Source organism: Serinus canaria, chromosome 1A (genome assembly GCF_022539315.1).
Source record: "Serinus canaria isolate serCan28SL12 chromosome 1A, serCan2020, whole genome shotgun sequence".
Taxonomy (NCBI): domain Eukaryota; kingdom Metazoa; phylum Chordata; class Aves; order Passeriformes; family Fringillidae; genus Serinus; species Serinus canaria.
Genome location: NC_066314.1, coordinates 55082704 through 55098763, shown reverse-complemented (window position 1 = coordinate 55098763; position 16060 = coordinate 55082704). Strand labels below are relative to the sequence as shown.

General features: G+C 39.5%; 1 protein-coding gene across 1 annotated transcript; it reads left to right on the top strand.

Moving 5' to 3' along the window:
- The first annotated feature begins 722 nt into the window (after window positions 1-722).
- SAMM50 (SAMM50 sorting and assembly machinery component) lies at window positions 723-14850 on the top strand. The gene is made up of 15 exons (XM_009094078.4): window positions 723-856; window positions 2579-2689; window positions 3722-3823; window positions 4284-4371; window positions 4923-5029; window positions 6943-7073; window positions 7281-7368; window positions 7863-7991; window positions 8642-8713; window positions 9781-9867; window positions 11194-11264; window positions 11676-11743; window positions 12509-12655; window positions 13746-13887; window positions 14638-14850. The coding sequence occupies exons 1-15, from the start codon at window positions 836-838 to the stop codon at window positions 14681-14683; spliced, it is 1410 nt and encodes a 469-aa protein (XP_009092326.1). The 5' UTR covers window positions 723-835; the 3' UTR covers window positions 14684-14850.
- The last annotated feature ends 1210 nt before the right edge of the window (window positions 14851-16060 follow it).

Here is a 16060-nt window from a genome sequence, read left to right as displayed (position 1 = left end):
TGTTCTATGGATAATAGATGTGCTAAAATATTTATATTTAATATAGATATTTTAAAACATATCAGTAATTTAAAGTATAAGTAATATATAATAACTAGATTATCTATAAATATATAATACAAATATAAAAATGAAAAGTAGAAATATGTAGAGATAACAATTTAATGCAATGTAAAATAATAGTAGTAGTAATAATAATAATTACAATACCAACAATTTTAAGTAATTTACAACACGAGCTTTTCGTTTCAAGTGCCCAATCTGCTTCCCCGGGTTTGGGGCAAATCCCATGGGTTTGGGATGAAATGCGTGCGTTTGGGGTGAATTCCCCAAGTTTGGAGTGAATCCCGTCGGTTTCGGCTGACACAAGTGGGCTTGGGGTGAAACAAACACTTGAGTTTGGGGTGAATTAATGGATTCGGGGTGAAACAAACACTTGAGTTTGGGGTGAATTAAAGGATTCGGGGTGAAACAAACTCGTGGGTTTGAGTGAATCCCCTGGGTTTGGGGTGAATCTCGCGGGTTTGGCCTGAATTCCCGGGATTTGAGACGAACCCCCCGGGTTTAGGGTGGATTCCCCGGGGTTTGGGCTGAATCCCGCGGGTTTGGGGTGAATTCCCCGGGTCTGGGGTGAAGTCCCCGGGGTTTGGGCTGAATTCCCCGGTTTTCGGTGACCTCCGGCCCGGGAAGCGCTCCCCTGGCCCCGCCCCTTTCCGCCGTCCCGGCCAATGGGCGCCGGGTGGGGCCGCCTGTCATGGCCGCCCCCGTGCTGCGGCCCTGAGCGCCCCGAGTCCTCTGGAGCTGCCGAGGCCGCGCCCGCGCCGCCGCTGCCGCCATGGGCACCGTGCACGCCAGGGTGAGCGCCGGAGCCCTCGGAATCGACCGGGGCAGGACCCGCCAGGGGTGGGACCCTGGCAGCCGCACCGGGGCCGCCCGAAGGTCGCAGGGCCCCGCGCTCCCTGCCGCGACCTTCGGGCCGGGCTGGGCACGGCGCGGCCGGGAGCGGGGCTGGGGGTGCGATCGGGGGCCGTGTCCCGCCTCACTCGCTACGTGCTTCCGAGCCCGCCCATTGTGGTATAGTCGGGCCAGGGCAGAGAGAAAGGGTCGGAGCCTGTGCCGGTGCTCGGGAGCGTCTTCCCTTCCCAGCTGTTTTTTGGGGGTTTTATAGAATCATTGATACTGGCGGCTTGGAAGCGACCTTTATGGTCGTGTGGTGGCACGTCCCCGCTGCCATGGGCTGGGATACCTTTCACTAGCTCAGGCTGCTCCCAACCTCATCCAGCCGGGCCTTGAACACTTCCAGTAATGGAACAGCCACGGCTGCTGTGGGCAGCCTGTGCCAGGGCCTCAGCACCCTCACAAAGGAGATAAATTTCTTATTGATTTTCTCCCTATAGAATACTTGGGTCTTTTTGTGTCTTTCCTGAGGCTTTCCCAGAGCTGATCTCCCCAGGGGGTGGGCTGGCAAGAACGAGGCTGGGGAAATAAAAACAATTAAAACGACCCAAACCAAACAAAACCCAAAACCAAGCAGCTGAAAAAACACAGTGCAAAGAGAAGCGCCCTTGGTGAGACTTGGAGGCTGGAGCCTTGCATTGCTTGGAGAGGGCTGAGGGGCTTCATGCCTGAAATCATCGTGAATAGATGCACAAAGCTCCAAAGCCATCTAGCAGTGCTTAAAGAAGAAAGATAGAGGTCTAAGTGGTCAGTTTTAAGGCTGAAGAACAGCTGCAGGGAGCTGCCTGCAGTTAAGGCTCTCAAGTATGTAAATACTGTGACTAATGTAATTTCTGTTTCAAGATTTTTTGTTTGCATTCTCTGTTTTGGGTCCATCTGTGGTTTGAACTGCTAGACAATATTGTGTGGATACAATATTGTCTAGCAGTTCAAACCACAGTGTTTTACACTTGTCTGAAATTTGTGGCGGTGGTAGAAGCGTCTGTCTTCCTTTGGATTTTGATATGCAACAGCAATTTACTATTCAGGAAAGCAGCTATTCTGGTAAGTCTTCTTTTAGAACTCTTTCAGGTATATGCTGTGTTTCATTAAAGTGTTTGGCTCTGATGGTCAGAACCTCAGGTTCTCAAGCCATATTTGAAAAGAATAAGGCTAAAAATAAAAGAAATACTGAAATATAAAGGTAAATAAATGCATGCAAAGCAAACTAACATTCTGAGAACACCCTTTTTATTTTATTGTTTCACATTCATAGTCTTCTGCCTCCTAAAACCCAAACTAGAGAAGTGACAGCCTGAGCTTTTAGATTTTTTTAAAGAATTTGGAATTAATCTTTTTACACAAAAAAGCCTGTCTTAAAACTTCAGGCTATTTTTTGGAAGAATGCAGAGTGTTTTTCAGAAGTCATTCAATGTGGAAGCTATTTAGCTTTCATTAAAAATTTCAGCAAGCAGGTAGGTATCACGTGTTCTGGTAGTTCCTTTCATTTTAGTTCTCTCTTGCTTTTTTCCCTTAGGATTGGATGAGCCCGTTGTTGAGAACCACAGGCTCAATGCTTACAAAAGGCACCAGTCACAAATCTGTGTACCCTATTAAATGCTGTTTTCTCTTATGCTTTCAGAGTCTGGAGCCTCTTCCAATGGCAGGGCCAGACTTTGGTGCCTTGGGAGAGGAAGCTGAACTGGTTGAAGTTGAACCTGAGAGCAAGCAGGAAATTCTTGAAAACAAAGATGTAAGTGGCTGAGCAAAATCCTGAATTTTTTGGAGAGCAGTTTTTTTCAGCAATTGGCAGTAATAGAAGGTTGCTGTTATTTTTCTGTTGTATTATACATGAATACACAGAGTCATACAAATATTTCTGATAGAGTTATTATAATCTGCATAGTCTCTTTAACAAACTCTGGTATAGAATCATAGATTTGTTTAGGTTGGAAAAGATCTCTAAGCTAAGACAGAGTCTTTGTTGTTATCCCAGCACTGCCAAGTCCAGCACAAACCATGTCCCACGTGCCACATCCACATGGTTTTTAGTCCCCCCAGGGGTGGTGACTGCCCTGGGCAGCCTGTTCCAATCCTTGACAACTATTTGAAGCAGGTTTTTTTTTTTTTACATTTACCCCTAAAATTATAGTTCACTGAAAAGATTGGAAAAATAAAGGAAATGCAATCTGTTTGTACTGGGTAGTGTGGAAGGTGCTGTGATTTTTACAGTAAAATTGTCTCAGGTGATTGTGTATCAAAATGAAAGTAGAAAACCTCATAATGGCAGTGATTTTCAGCTGCACTTCAAACTGCTCTGTTTCTGTGGTCATGATGATTTTAACAGAGTTTAAATATTTGTGGCTTGTACACTTGTTTAATTTTCTTCTTTTAATTCTTTGCTTACATATAGTGGATGAAAGAAGTAGCAAATAACTATGATTAACTACATAATTCTGTCTTATGCACTTATTACTTGTGTGATTTCTGCATTTGCTTCTTTGTCCATACAACATTTATAACTAAAACCCCAGCAGCTGCAGTCTATCAGTGTTTCTTCTGCTACAACCAGTGCTAGCTTTCACGTTAGACATCTCTTTTCTTTCATTTTTGTCTTATGGGAGCTATGTCCTTAGAAAGCAGTAATTTCTGATGATGTAGGTTAGCAGGAATTAGCCCTAGGAATCGTCAAGGTTTTTCACAATAATTTTTGTGCATTGGTGACCTCGGTCCTTGTTATTAGATGCAAATCCAGTACTTGTGCGTAAAGATTTGTTGTGTTTAGGTGGTGGTTCAGCACGTGCACTTCGATGGACTTGGACGGACCAAAGATGATATCATCATGTATGAAATCTCTGATGTTTTCAAGGCAAAAAATCTCATTGATGTAAGTGTTGCAGTGAATAACAGACTTGTTGTTTAAAAATTAAAATTTTTTCTCTTTTTTCTGCTTTGGGCAACTCCCTTCAGACATGGGGCAACTCTGTCAAGAACAGGAGCCCCCTAAATAAGTTGTAACTACTGGAACCTATTTGAGTAACTGTTTTAACCATTAAAGTAAATAGGAAGCCAATTAACAAAAGGTTTGAAGGTATTGAGCCAGATGCTCTGGGTCTAAATATTTCTGCAGATGAAAGTGTTAAAGTGGTTGTGTTCTGTTTTGAATGTGAACATGTGTGTCTTTATATACAAAATCTGTGAATATTTCACAACTTAGCTGCATTTTAATTTATCCTCATTAGTTTTTGTTAACCTGAAAGACTCAAAGGAACTAGATTATCTTAAAAGCCTCTTCCATCCCAAATATCCTCTGATTCTGGGACTGAGATACTTTTCTCATGCTGTAGGTGATGAGGAAATCACATGAAGCTCGTGAGAAGTTGCTTCGTCTTGGAATATTTAGACAGGTGGATGTTCTGATTGATACCTGCCAAGGTATGTATTCCTTCATTTATCCTCATCTTTATTCTCATCTATTCATACCTGTAATGTATATTTCCCTGTTTAATAGGTTGGATATTATTTGTGTGTGTAACTTAGTCTTGTATACCTTTATATATATTTTAGATGAATAGATGGGTGTGCTGTGGGTACAAATGTATCCACATCAGTTATCCCTATGAAGGAAATCTATTTGCATGTGTTTGCATATATGTGTATGTCCATGAGTGAATTTTCAGCACTTCTAATAATTACAGTAAGCTTTCCTTAATCCACAGTTTCAAGGAACATGTGAGAGAAAGCTTGAAAATGTGTCCTGTTGTTGTATTACACATCACATTGACATGAAATAATTAAAGCCAGTAATCCTATGATTGAGTCAAATTCTGCACTCACATCCAAATGTCCTTTTCTCAAGCCATTTTCCTTTGTAGCATGGACTTTTATTATGCCTTAACTCAATTTTCAAATAATTCAAGTAACCTCCTGTCTGCAATTTTTAAAATATCTCTTTAGAGATAACATGCACTTCATTGATTCTTCAGGAGATGATGCCCTTCCAAATGGTTTAGATGTGACCTTTGAGGTAACCGAATTGAGAAGGTTAACTGGGAGCTATAACACCATGGTTGGCAACAATGAAGGCAGCATGGTATGGATTACTTCAAATTATTAGTAATGTTTTTTGGTATTCCTCTTACCTTCAGTTTCAAGCCTAGCTAGGAATTTGGTGATCTAGACTTGATCCAACCTTACTAAGACTTTGTCAGGCTTTGTGCCAGGCTTTCATTCAGCAAAAGCCTATTTTGAGCTGGGGGACAATGCTGTAGCTTCCAGCTCAGCAAGTTAGTTTTTTAATTCTTGAAACTTATTGAATTATTTCTTGCTGATATTTAAGATGTTTCATCTGTTGGAGAGATTAGTAAGGAATTTGGCATTTTGTTTCTATAAGATATACTTGAAGTATTTTTCTGCTCAGTCAAAATGCTTTATATTTGACTTAGAAATTTTTCTTGTGTTTCTCTTTTAGCCTGGTATCAGTTATTCTAGGCTGTAGGTTTTCATGAATTCTACAAACTTTGGGACTTGTTTTCATGTGACTCAATTAAGGATGCATTGGATTAAAATCTTGTATGAACAATATTTGCCAGTTGCCCCAGGAAGCACCAGCTGTACTGCTGGTCTGTGAATGTGCTTTTACCAGAAGTGCTGCTGTGAGCAGCTTGTGCTTTCAGGTGCTCATCCTGCACCCTTTTTGCCTTCTCACTTGCACAGGGCAGCTGTGCCTGGGGCTGGTGGATAAGCCAGATCAAGGGGCTCATCCTTTTCCTCTTAAGGGTATTTTTAACCTGGGTAAGATCCCACATGACTCAGGTGATGATGTTTTGCATGTGCAAGGAGAGTTGGAACTGGGTGAGTTGAGAGCTGCTTATGCAGCTCCTCTGCCAGGAGCCAGGTTCACGATGTTTGGCCTGAAGGAAACCAGCAGGGAATCCTACCTGTTGCTTCCAGTGCTGCTCAGAAATGGCTGAAAGCTGCTTGGGTTTCTCTTTTTGTGCTCAACTTCCTCTTCTGTTTGATCTTAGTTTATCAAAGAGAAGTAAAATTTGTGAATGCTCTAAAAGCATGACTGGTAATAAACTGATATTGGCAATCAAGATTATGTGTTTCCTTAAGAGTTGAATAGATTTATTTATTCTAATCCCTTAAATTCAGCTGAAGCTTATAAATCTAGTACTTCATACTAAAAGCCTTTTGTTTTTATGGTATAATAACCATCATTACAAAACTCATGTTACTGGTTTGCTTCCAACAGCTGTCAGTCCCAATTCCAGTTAGAATTTGGGAGTTTTTTAGTATTCTTTTCCAACAGTACACACAACAATATTACAGTGGTGGTGTCTGTGTTGGGAGGAAACCTGCTCCATCTTTTCTGTCAGAGGGCCAAGAGCTGCCTGAAGGATGCAAGGAATTTGTGTCAGAATAGGCAAAACTGTTTCAGTAGTTTCTGGAGAATTGTAGAATTGTGTTGTGCCACCATCAGGTCTGGTTGCAAAAGGATCTTGGTGCTCAAAACCAAATTACAAGAAAGTGGCTCCATAGTGATGATTTTCCCTTGCTTTGGTTCTGATGAACACTCCCTGACAGGAATTTTTCCTGAGGATCAGTGGGAGAGTCTGCAATTGCAGAGCAGCTGCTTGTTGTGCCAAAGATTTGTTCTCCAGGGCTTTGAGACAGGCTTGGAGATTTTGCTGGAAGTAGTATCACTACTGATATCTCAGTGAGAGTGCAGATTAAGTCAGCAGCTACTAAACAGCAGTAAAAGTTAGATGTTTGATTGTAGCTTGCACTTGGCTTTTGCTGCCATTGCAGAGAGAAAACTAAGAAAAAAACTACATTCAGTTACAAGTATTTTTAAATACCTTAATTTCTAATTCTCATGCTGTCCCTGTCTTCAGCATATGATTTAGATGCAAGGCAGCAAACAATATAAAATGTTATGGTGTGGGGAGGTTTTTGTTTTTTTGTCTAGTGTTTTGGGGGTTTTTTATTTATTTTCTTTAGGTGCTTGGGCTGAAGTTCCCAAATCTCCTTGGACGTGCAGAAAAGGTGACCTTCCAGTTCTCCTATGGAACAAAAGAAACTTCATATGGCCTGTCCTTCTTCAAACCATGGCCTGGAAACTTTGAAAAAAAGTAGGGGATGTGTTTTTTGCTACTTCTGTTTTTAGTGAAGCAATATAAAACAGTTAAAAGATCTTTCCTTGAGTAAGAATTGCTTATATTCTTTCCTGAGGGTCTGGTAATGATGTAGCAGAGCTGGTTTCTTAAATTTTTTTTGTTATTCAGAGCTGTACCTTAAATAGTTTCCCTTTCAAAACTGCCAATAATGTTGTGTTTCAGTTTTTCAGTTAATGTATACAAAGTAACTGGACAGTTCCCTTGGAGCTCTCTTCGAGAAACAGACAGAGGAATATCTGCAGACTATAATGTGAGTGTAGCACAAGTGTAACACATGCTTCATTTACATTTCAGCTGGGCTCTTGGAAATATTTGTTTTATTTTTTGAATAATTGAATCACTCATGCGCAGGGCTGACTTGTCTTTATTTGAAAGAGGTCAGTGATTTGAAAATTACAGAGGTCGTGCATCTTGGATTTTTTTGTTACAATTCAGTCTCATTTTGGCTGTATAAAAATGCCAGTATTTTTTTCTTTTTTTTTTTTTTTATTATCATTTCAGAGAGGCAGCTGATTGCCTAGTTTACTGTATCAGCCCAATTCAAGATATTTTTCATTTGGAATGGATTAATTAGTGTGCATCCAACTCTCTTGGCTGGAGCACAATTAGCATAACTCTGAAATGGAAAAGAGTTTCTTTCTGTTTCAAGAAGTTTGGGAAGAAAGCCATAGGCTCAAATATAAAATATATTTTTTTTAATTTTGTAACAATTGTTTTAATGAGTTTCTCAATCCTTTATTGTAGTTTCCCATCTGGAAGACCAATCACACAGTGAAGTGGGAAGTTGTGTGGAGAGAGCTTGGCTGCCTTGCTAGAACAGCATCCTTTTCTGTTCGAGAGGAAAGTGGACACTCTCTAAAATCTTCTCTCTCTGTAAGGCTTTTTCATAATAATATTTTAAAAACACATAACTTTGAGTCATCTCATACTTAGGAGTGATACCAAAGGAGCTTTTTTTCTTTGGAGGGAATGTGTTTTCCTTCAGACATCTTTTGCTGTGTCCAGTCATTGGAGTAACCCAGGAGGCCCAAAGGGAGAACTGGGAATTAAGAGAATTATAGTTGACTGTTAGGCTTTGGCTTGTTCTCCCACTGTCTTACCTGCCATCTCTTTTAGCAGAATTGCTTTGTTTTGTAACAGACAGGAAGAGTAAATATCCTCATTCTAAGCCTTTCGTAAACATTCTCCCCGATGCCAGCTTCTGGTCACTTGCCATCTTTCACTTACAGCTTACAAACTGTAGGAGATAAGCTCTTTGCAGATTGGTGGGTTGCAGTTGGGCTGCTGCTCTGTTTCTGGTGTGTGCCATGGGCAAAAAATATAAATGTATGCATTTCATGTGGCCTGTAAATGTCAAACAAAGCCAGTCTATAGGGATATTGTTCCCAAATCCATGTAGCTACATTAATCTTAGTTGGAGCTGTCTTCCACTGTTTGCACAGTTTGGGAAGGAAAATAATGGTGTCACTCTGAGGCATTCAACAGATAAGAGAACCTAACCCAAATATTTTTCTTCTTTTCAGCATGCCATGGTAATTGATTCCCGGAACTCCTCAATCTTGCCAAAACGAGGTGCTTTGCTGAAAATTAATCAGGTAGCTTTAATCACTTGTGCTATTATTGGGGTTTATCTGTGTGTTCAAATAAGTCTTAGTTGATCTAATTGATGTTCATATTTAAAAGTCTAAAGTTAGAAATGAATCTAAAATTGACTAGGAGACAATGCAGACTGGTAATTTTCTGTTTACCCAGTGTGCCTTTTAAAATCGTCAAACTTTTTTTATGGTGGAAAATTTTCATTTGTATGCCATTAGTCGAAGAGCACAGCCTCTTCATCAGCATTAAATTATTTATTAGCTGAGAGACACTATCACTGACAGTATTTGCACTACACTTTCAGTGGGTATTAATTAGCCTTCTTTTTTTTAACACTGTAATGCAGATTGCCAGACTGCAGTCCTGTTGCTACTTACATAATTTCTGAGAGTTAAAAATGAAAGACTGGGTAAAAATAACTCTCCAAGGCAAATGCGTGTATCATTTTGGCTGAGAAAATGCTTTTCCCTCTTGTTACAGTCAGAGCCTTTCTAAAAGTTGGCTTTTCTGATGTATACGTTATACTTCAGAAGCATTAATTTCTCTAGTGCTTTAGAGGCAGATTTGAAAAGCCACTGGAACTAAAAGTAAGCAGCAGTGGACTGTTGTGAGTGAGAGAAGTGGCTGTAATTCAGTGTTTAGGTACTGTGTAATATGTTAGATCCTGCCTCTAACACTGAGTTAGTTCAGTCACTTCATGAGAGCTGAAAATAACAAATTATGTCATGCTCTTCTTCACCAGTTGAAATCTCAGATCTAGGAAAATACATTCTTGATTTTGGATGCTGCATTTTCCACCTCCATTCCATCTTGCCTTCATTTATAAAATGGCTTGGAAAACAATAGTTTGGTTTAATATTTGGAAAAGAAAAAAATGCAGCTCATTATTCTGAGGCTCAGAGGTTCATGCCTGGCTCAGTCCAAAAATCAGCTGCCTCGCCATGCTGGTGTTTCTGTATTTCTTATAAAGAAAAATACTGCCCGTGCTGATGCAGACATGCTGAATTTTTAGAGGAAAGAAACATATAATATCTGTTGCAACTTCCGTAAATTTATGTCTTTGCAGGAATTGGCTGGCTATACAGGTGGAGATGTGAGCTTTCTGAAGGAGGATTTTGAATTTCAGTTTAATAAGCAACTTCTCTGGGATTCGGTAAACTTTTTAAAGATATTTTAGTAATTGACCTGAGGTTTTTTGGGGGGCTATTAAACCTATGTCTTATGATTATTTTCCACTATGGATTAGGAAAAAGAAAAATGAAAATGTGAAAAATGGCTGGAGTAGATAACTTTATTCTGTTTTCTGGAAAATGGACTGTCTGTATTTTTAACTTTATGTTCCTGCTGTGCACAATTACTTGAAAAGTGGGAATTTTGGAGAGAACTTGTTTCACAGTTAACCATAAGAATGATTTTCCTTCCAGAAGTGATGTTGGTCATGTCTGTTCTTTGTGATCTTCCTTAGGAGGGATTTTTGAAAAACCTTGCAAGTTTTTGAAAAACTTAAAAGCTTTAAACCTTCATGAATATTCTGTATAATCTTGGTTTAATTTCCTTTTTAATTGAAATGTTGACTATATAACTGTTCATCTTGATATCATAGCGTGTAATTGTTTCCTGTGTATAACATTATTGGGAAAAATGGGAAGGCTGATTTCAACAGCATTGATTTAGTATTAGGTGGAAATAGGATTTTGAAATAAAATATTGAAAAACTGTAATAAGAATTTTAACATATCCCAGGAATATTTCTAACTGAATTTAGAAAGAAGTCTTTTATCACAAGGAGATAGTGCAATAAATTCTTCTCAGAGCTGAATGGGGAATTAAGCAGCAACTTGCATACTGAAGATTTAAAAGTCAGGGGTTACAATAATTTCTATCCCAAAGATATTGACAGAAGATGTCACTGTCTATCAGTGACACCTGGCACACAGGCAGCAAGCAAGTGATTAAATTTATTTATTTCAGTGACTTGAAATGCAAGAATTACTTTTCATAGATAAAGGATAACTCTGTAGTTTATTTGATGTCAGTATAGTGAGTCACAGAAGGTGATTTCATGTAATTATAAGGTTAATTTACAGACAGGTTATAATTGTACATTTTTGGCAGTTGCTTGTTGGACTCAGTCTCCTGTGGATTTCAAATTGCCAGGAATAATTGATGGCATCAGTGTTGTCTTAATTCAAGACATGAAAATTCTCAAGATAAGAGGTGCTGGATGAGGTTGAGTGCTCCCTTAAGCTGTTGTGGAGTTAGCATTAGGTTCAAATGTGCTATATTGACATTTTCAAGGCACAGCACTGCATAAAAGAATGAGGGCGGCAGCCATCAAGAATTTCCTGAAAATCCTGTTGCAAATCTGACATACAGGGTGTGATATCCACAGGATGTGAGCAGCTGTAGCTCTGGGAGACTGATGGGAGCTCTGCCTGAGGAATAAGTACTAATAAACAACTTGTTTTTCTCTCCAAAGGTTGTTTCAGCATCGTTCTGGGGTGGAATGCTGGTACCTATTGGAGACAAGCCATCCAGTATAGCTGACAGGCAAGTTTTTTAAATGTTTGGGGGATTTTTCCCAGTCAACAGAGGTGTATTGTATATAGAAAACTCTGCACAAGAGAAAAACAGTAGTAGTTCTGAGGAGAATAAAGTGTTTGTAATTAGCTGTAATTGCATGTTCATACTCAAGCCATTTTCATATTGGGCTGGTAAAAACTTATAAATTGCTGTGTAGTAGCTCTGCCTGCCCATATTTCTGATTGCAAAATGGTATTTACCACCTGCAAAATTCTGTAACAGGTATAGGTTTATTCAGACACAAAGCCATATTGTGACTCTGTTCACTCTGTAGCAAGTTTTGCCTTCTCATGCTGGTGTTTAAAGATCACATTAGTAAACCTGTTACAAAGTCACCTTTAAGTGAAGCATTAAATTAAATTTATCTGTATTCACTAGGTTTTACCTTGGTGGACCAACAAGTGTGCGTGGATTCAGTATGTACAGCATTGGACCCCAGAGTGAAGGTCTGACACTTCTAAGTCCCCCTCCTCTGAAAATACTGTACATATTAGTGTGTCACAGAGAGTCCTTAAACTCTGTGTAACCTGAAAATAATTACTCATTCTCTACTTTTGAGAAGTGTTAGGGCTTTGATATGTTGTTTACAGATCAGTTCACAATGGGACAAAGCCAGGCAGTTCTTAGTTAAGCTGTGATTAATTACTGATTTTATAAACCATGTGTGTGTTCAAACTTGCACACTTCAAGTGTGTCATTTTAATTAGTAAGCAATCTTCAAGCTGGAAAAGTTCCAAAACATGGTTATAGCAACAGTTTGTTTGATACAGCCTATGTTCAGGTCGCCTAGGGGAAAGATAATCTGCTCAGCAGAGGTGTTTGGAGTGCTAGGAGCTTCCTCAGTTCTATTCTGCTGTTTTGAAATGAATCGTTCAATTGTATCAATTGCCCATTTTTATTACCGAGGGAAGTATTGCAAAGGTGGCCAGGAGGTAATTCTGATGAACTGTCGTGCTTCAGGCTGTTCTGGTGAGGGAAGGAAGAAAAATATACTTCCCTTGGAAGGTTTAAAGAAATGTAGAAGTTCTAATTTTTCAAACTAATAGTGGTGAGTTTAGAGCGAGTCAGAAGCAAATGGGAAGAGTTGTAAAGGGTGGAAGTGTAATATAAACTTATGGAATGTGTTTTTGTACCTTTAACAAGTGATTCCTTTAATATGTTCCATAGTAAATTAAAATTACAATCTTTATTTCAACATTTTGCCCAAACAGGTGATTACTTGGGAGGAGAAGCCTACTGGGCTGGAGGGTTGCATCTCTACACCCCTCTCCCTTTCCGGCCTGGCCGTGGAGGATTTGGAGACCTTTTCCGAACACATTTCTTCCTTAATGCTGGAAATCTCTGCAATCTCAACTATGGTAAGACTCAACAGAATAAAAAAAATCCTCTTTTCATATAAAAGCAAAAAGGAGAGTTGTTCTGTGTGTGTTCATTCAGAGGCACTTTGTTTACTGTATATATTTTGGTGCATGTCAAAAACCTGCTGCTTTTAACTTGTATATTTGACAGATTGTCAGTAGTTTATTTAGCTCTCTCCATAATTTCCAGCACAACTTGTAGGAAAGAGAGCCAGGAGGGTAATGGTAGTGTCTATGAACAGGTGATGTTTGCAGACCAATGTGTAACTAACACTTGCTATCTTACACCATTCTGAAGGGAGAATAGAAGATGGTGTTTTAGTGGGGTTCTGGTGTTTACTGGGATGAGCTAAAGAAAAAGTGGTGGCATTAGATGAGGGTGTGGTAGCTGATGGGACTCTTTTTCCTCCCATCCCTAACTCAATTCAGGATACATTTCAGTGTATTAATCTATGACTTTTCAATATTATTTCAGTCCGTTTTAGAATATAGTAGTATTTGATGTCTGCCTCACTTGATGTAAGAAAGGTGACTTCCATTTGGAAGGGAGATAATTCAATCAACTTAAAAATAGCAGAGACCCACTGAATCATAGAATAGAGTCCCAGAAGGGTTTGGGTTGAAAAGGACCTTAAAGCTCATCTTGTTCTCCCACCTGCCATGGGCAGGGTCACCTTCCACTATCCCCTGTTCCTGCAAGCCACATCCAACTGGGCCTTGGACAGTTCCAGGCTGGGGCAGCCACAGCTTCTCTAGGCAGTCTGTGCCAGGGCCTCAGCACCCTCACAGGGAAGAATTTCTCTCTCATATCCAAACTAACCCTCCTCTCTGTCAGTCTGAAGCCATTCCCCCTTGTTCTGTTACTCCAGGCTCTTGTCACTTAGTTTCTCTCCATTTTTCCCATGGGCTCCCTTCGGGCACTGGAAGAGAGCAGTAAAGACATTGAAATCTTTAATACTAATTTCCACCTTCTTGTAGGAGCGCTATAGTGGGACATAGAGACCAGCCAACAATCCAACTGAAATCAGAGTATTTTTATTCTAGTTCTGCTCTCTTGCTGTGCTGCTCATCTGTTGGTGTTTGACTGCAGGTGACGGTCCGAGGGCGCACCTGCAGAGGCTGGCAGAGTGCATCCGCTGGTCCTACGGCACAGGAATAGTGCTGCGCCTGGGAAACATTGCCAGGCTCGAGCTCAACTACTGCTTCCCCATGGGAGTACAGGCTGGAGACAGGTTGGTACACCAGCTTTGCAGAGGTTCCTGCACTCCTGTCTGCTTTCTCAGAGACAGTTGTGCCATGTAGGTTTTTTTAGTCCATTCCAACAGAGACATCTCGGTGCTGCTTTCCCAGCCCGCTTTATTCACCTTGGTTGCACAGCTTGGTTATGACTTTGCTTCCCAAGTACCACAGTTCATTTACCTTGAGAGCAGCTGTTGATACGTGCAAATAGCTGTGCAGCAGCTTCATTCCTTGTGGGGAAGTGATCACTCAAACAGCTTGTGGGGTGTTCTTAAGCCTTCTAAACCCAAATGATTTGGATAAATACCTCATTTGCTGTCTTTATTAAAACCTAGTTTAATGTCTTTCCTTCAAAAATGAAAACAAGTTTATCTATAAAGAGAAAAGAAGAACAAATTCATTTGTTAGCAACCAATTATCCTGCATCAAGCAAATATTGTAATATGCAATTAAAAGCTTCAGGAGGCCTGTTCTTGTTCGGGAGTATTGTGTGAGATATTCAGTCTTTCATACAGGAGGAGTATTGTTTCTGTGGGCAATGTGAATGTATAATAGCAATTTCAAAATTATGGGCTCTATTTGGAAATGTAATTGCTCCATATGGATGACAGATTTTCAAAACGTTTCTTTTACAAAACCATTGTCAGCTAAAACCTTTGGAATTTGGGGATAGGGAGAATTGATTTTGATTTCATTACTAATTTATATATCCCTTACATTGTTTGTTGTTTGTTTCTTTTCAGGATATGTGATGGTGTTCAGTTTGGAGCAGGAATAAGATTTCTATAATACAGAAATATTTTACATCACGGAATGAAATTGTGCTTTGGAGATGAAATCAAGACTATAACATAATTCAAAATGGTCCTTTTTCCTTGAAACGCAGATACATAGCTGAGTGATTTACCTCTTGGACTCCACAAGAAACTACATTAAATAATTATGCTCTAAAGGTTCATTGTACCTCTGATTCTTATCAAAGATGGGAGAGTGTTTCTAGGAGTCTATCTTACAGCTTTCAGTTGCTGGTTTTTACTTGAAGTATTAGAGTTGTGTCAGATATTGGTTCTTGGATATGGTTCATATCATTAGAGTTTTATTGGTCTGCACAGCCTTCTCTACTCCAATCACAAGTCCTTGAAAAAGCTGTTACAAGTCAAAAATGATACCATTTTAATGGTTCTAAAAGAATCAAAATGTTCTGATTTGAATATATTTCAGTTGTAAGTCACCTCTGTTTAAATTGCAAAAATCTAAATTACATACTGTAAAAATTCAAGTCATCTGTCTAGCATAGTAAATACTAAAATTATAATTTTGAAAGGTTCAGGGCTCTGAATTTTGAGTTTTTTAATGCTTTCAGCAAAGCTGTTGATTTATGTCTTGCAGAAGCAGCTTTTTGTAGCAGTTGCAAAAAGTGACTCCAGATATACAAACGTGTAGAACTACCTGGTTTCTCTTGTGTCTTTCTCCTGACTTGTTGAGATGCTAATTTCATCTCCAAGTCGCCTCTGACTTTATCACTTGGGGTATAATCCAGTTTATAAGGATGGACTTATTCACTACTTTGGTCCTGACATCTTTGGAGGTAGTTGCTTACTGATTATTTTTATGTGTATCAACCCTGTGTGGTCATGCTGAGAGAATATGAACTTGGAGTGCACTTTCCCTGCATCTACATTCACTTTTTTTTGTTGTTAAGTGTTGGCAGGTTTAAAATCACAATACAAAGAAGATCCTGGGGGAGCAGAACATAAATACAAGAGCTGTTAAACTCCTGATTTTTTTCTGCTCAGCTAAAGATATCTTTGCTATTCAGCAAAGTCAAGCAGAGCTGGTGCTCTGCTTGACTTTGCTGAATATGTCAGGACTGCCATGAAAGCTCATTTCCAATCAAGTCAGCACTCAAACTCTACTCTTTTTAAAGAGAATAGTTTTATACATTGGTTTAGCATTGGTATGTATTGCTGTTGGTGTAATATGGTAACTAAATCTGGTTTAGTTGATAATTCTCCAAAATATGAAGGCTACAAACTGGACTGCTGGATTTTCAGAACTCTGCTTTGATTAAACATCCTTCCCTCCCCTTATAAAGTAGCAGCACCAGGCTCACAGATTTTCCAAATGGTGTGAATGACAGAAGTCAGCTCTTTCAAATAGCAAAAT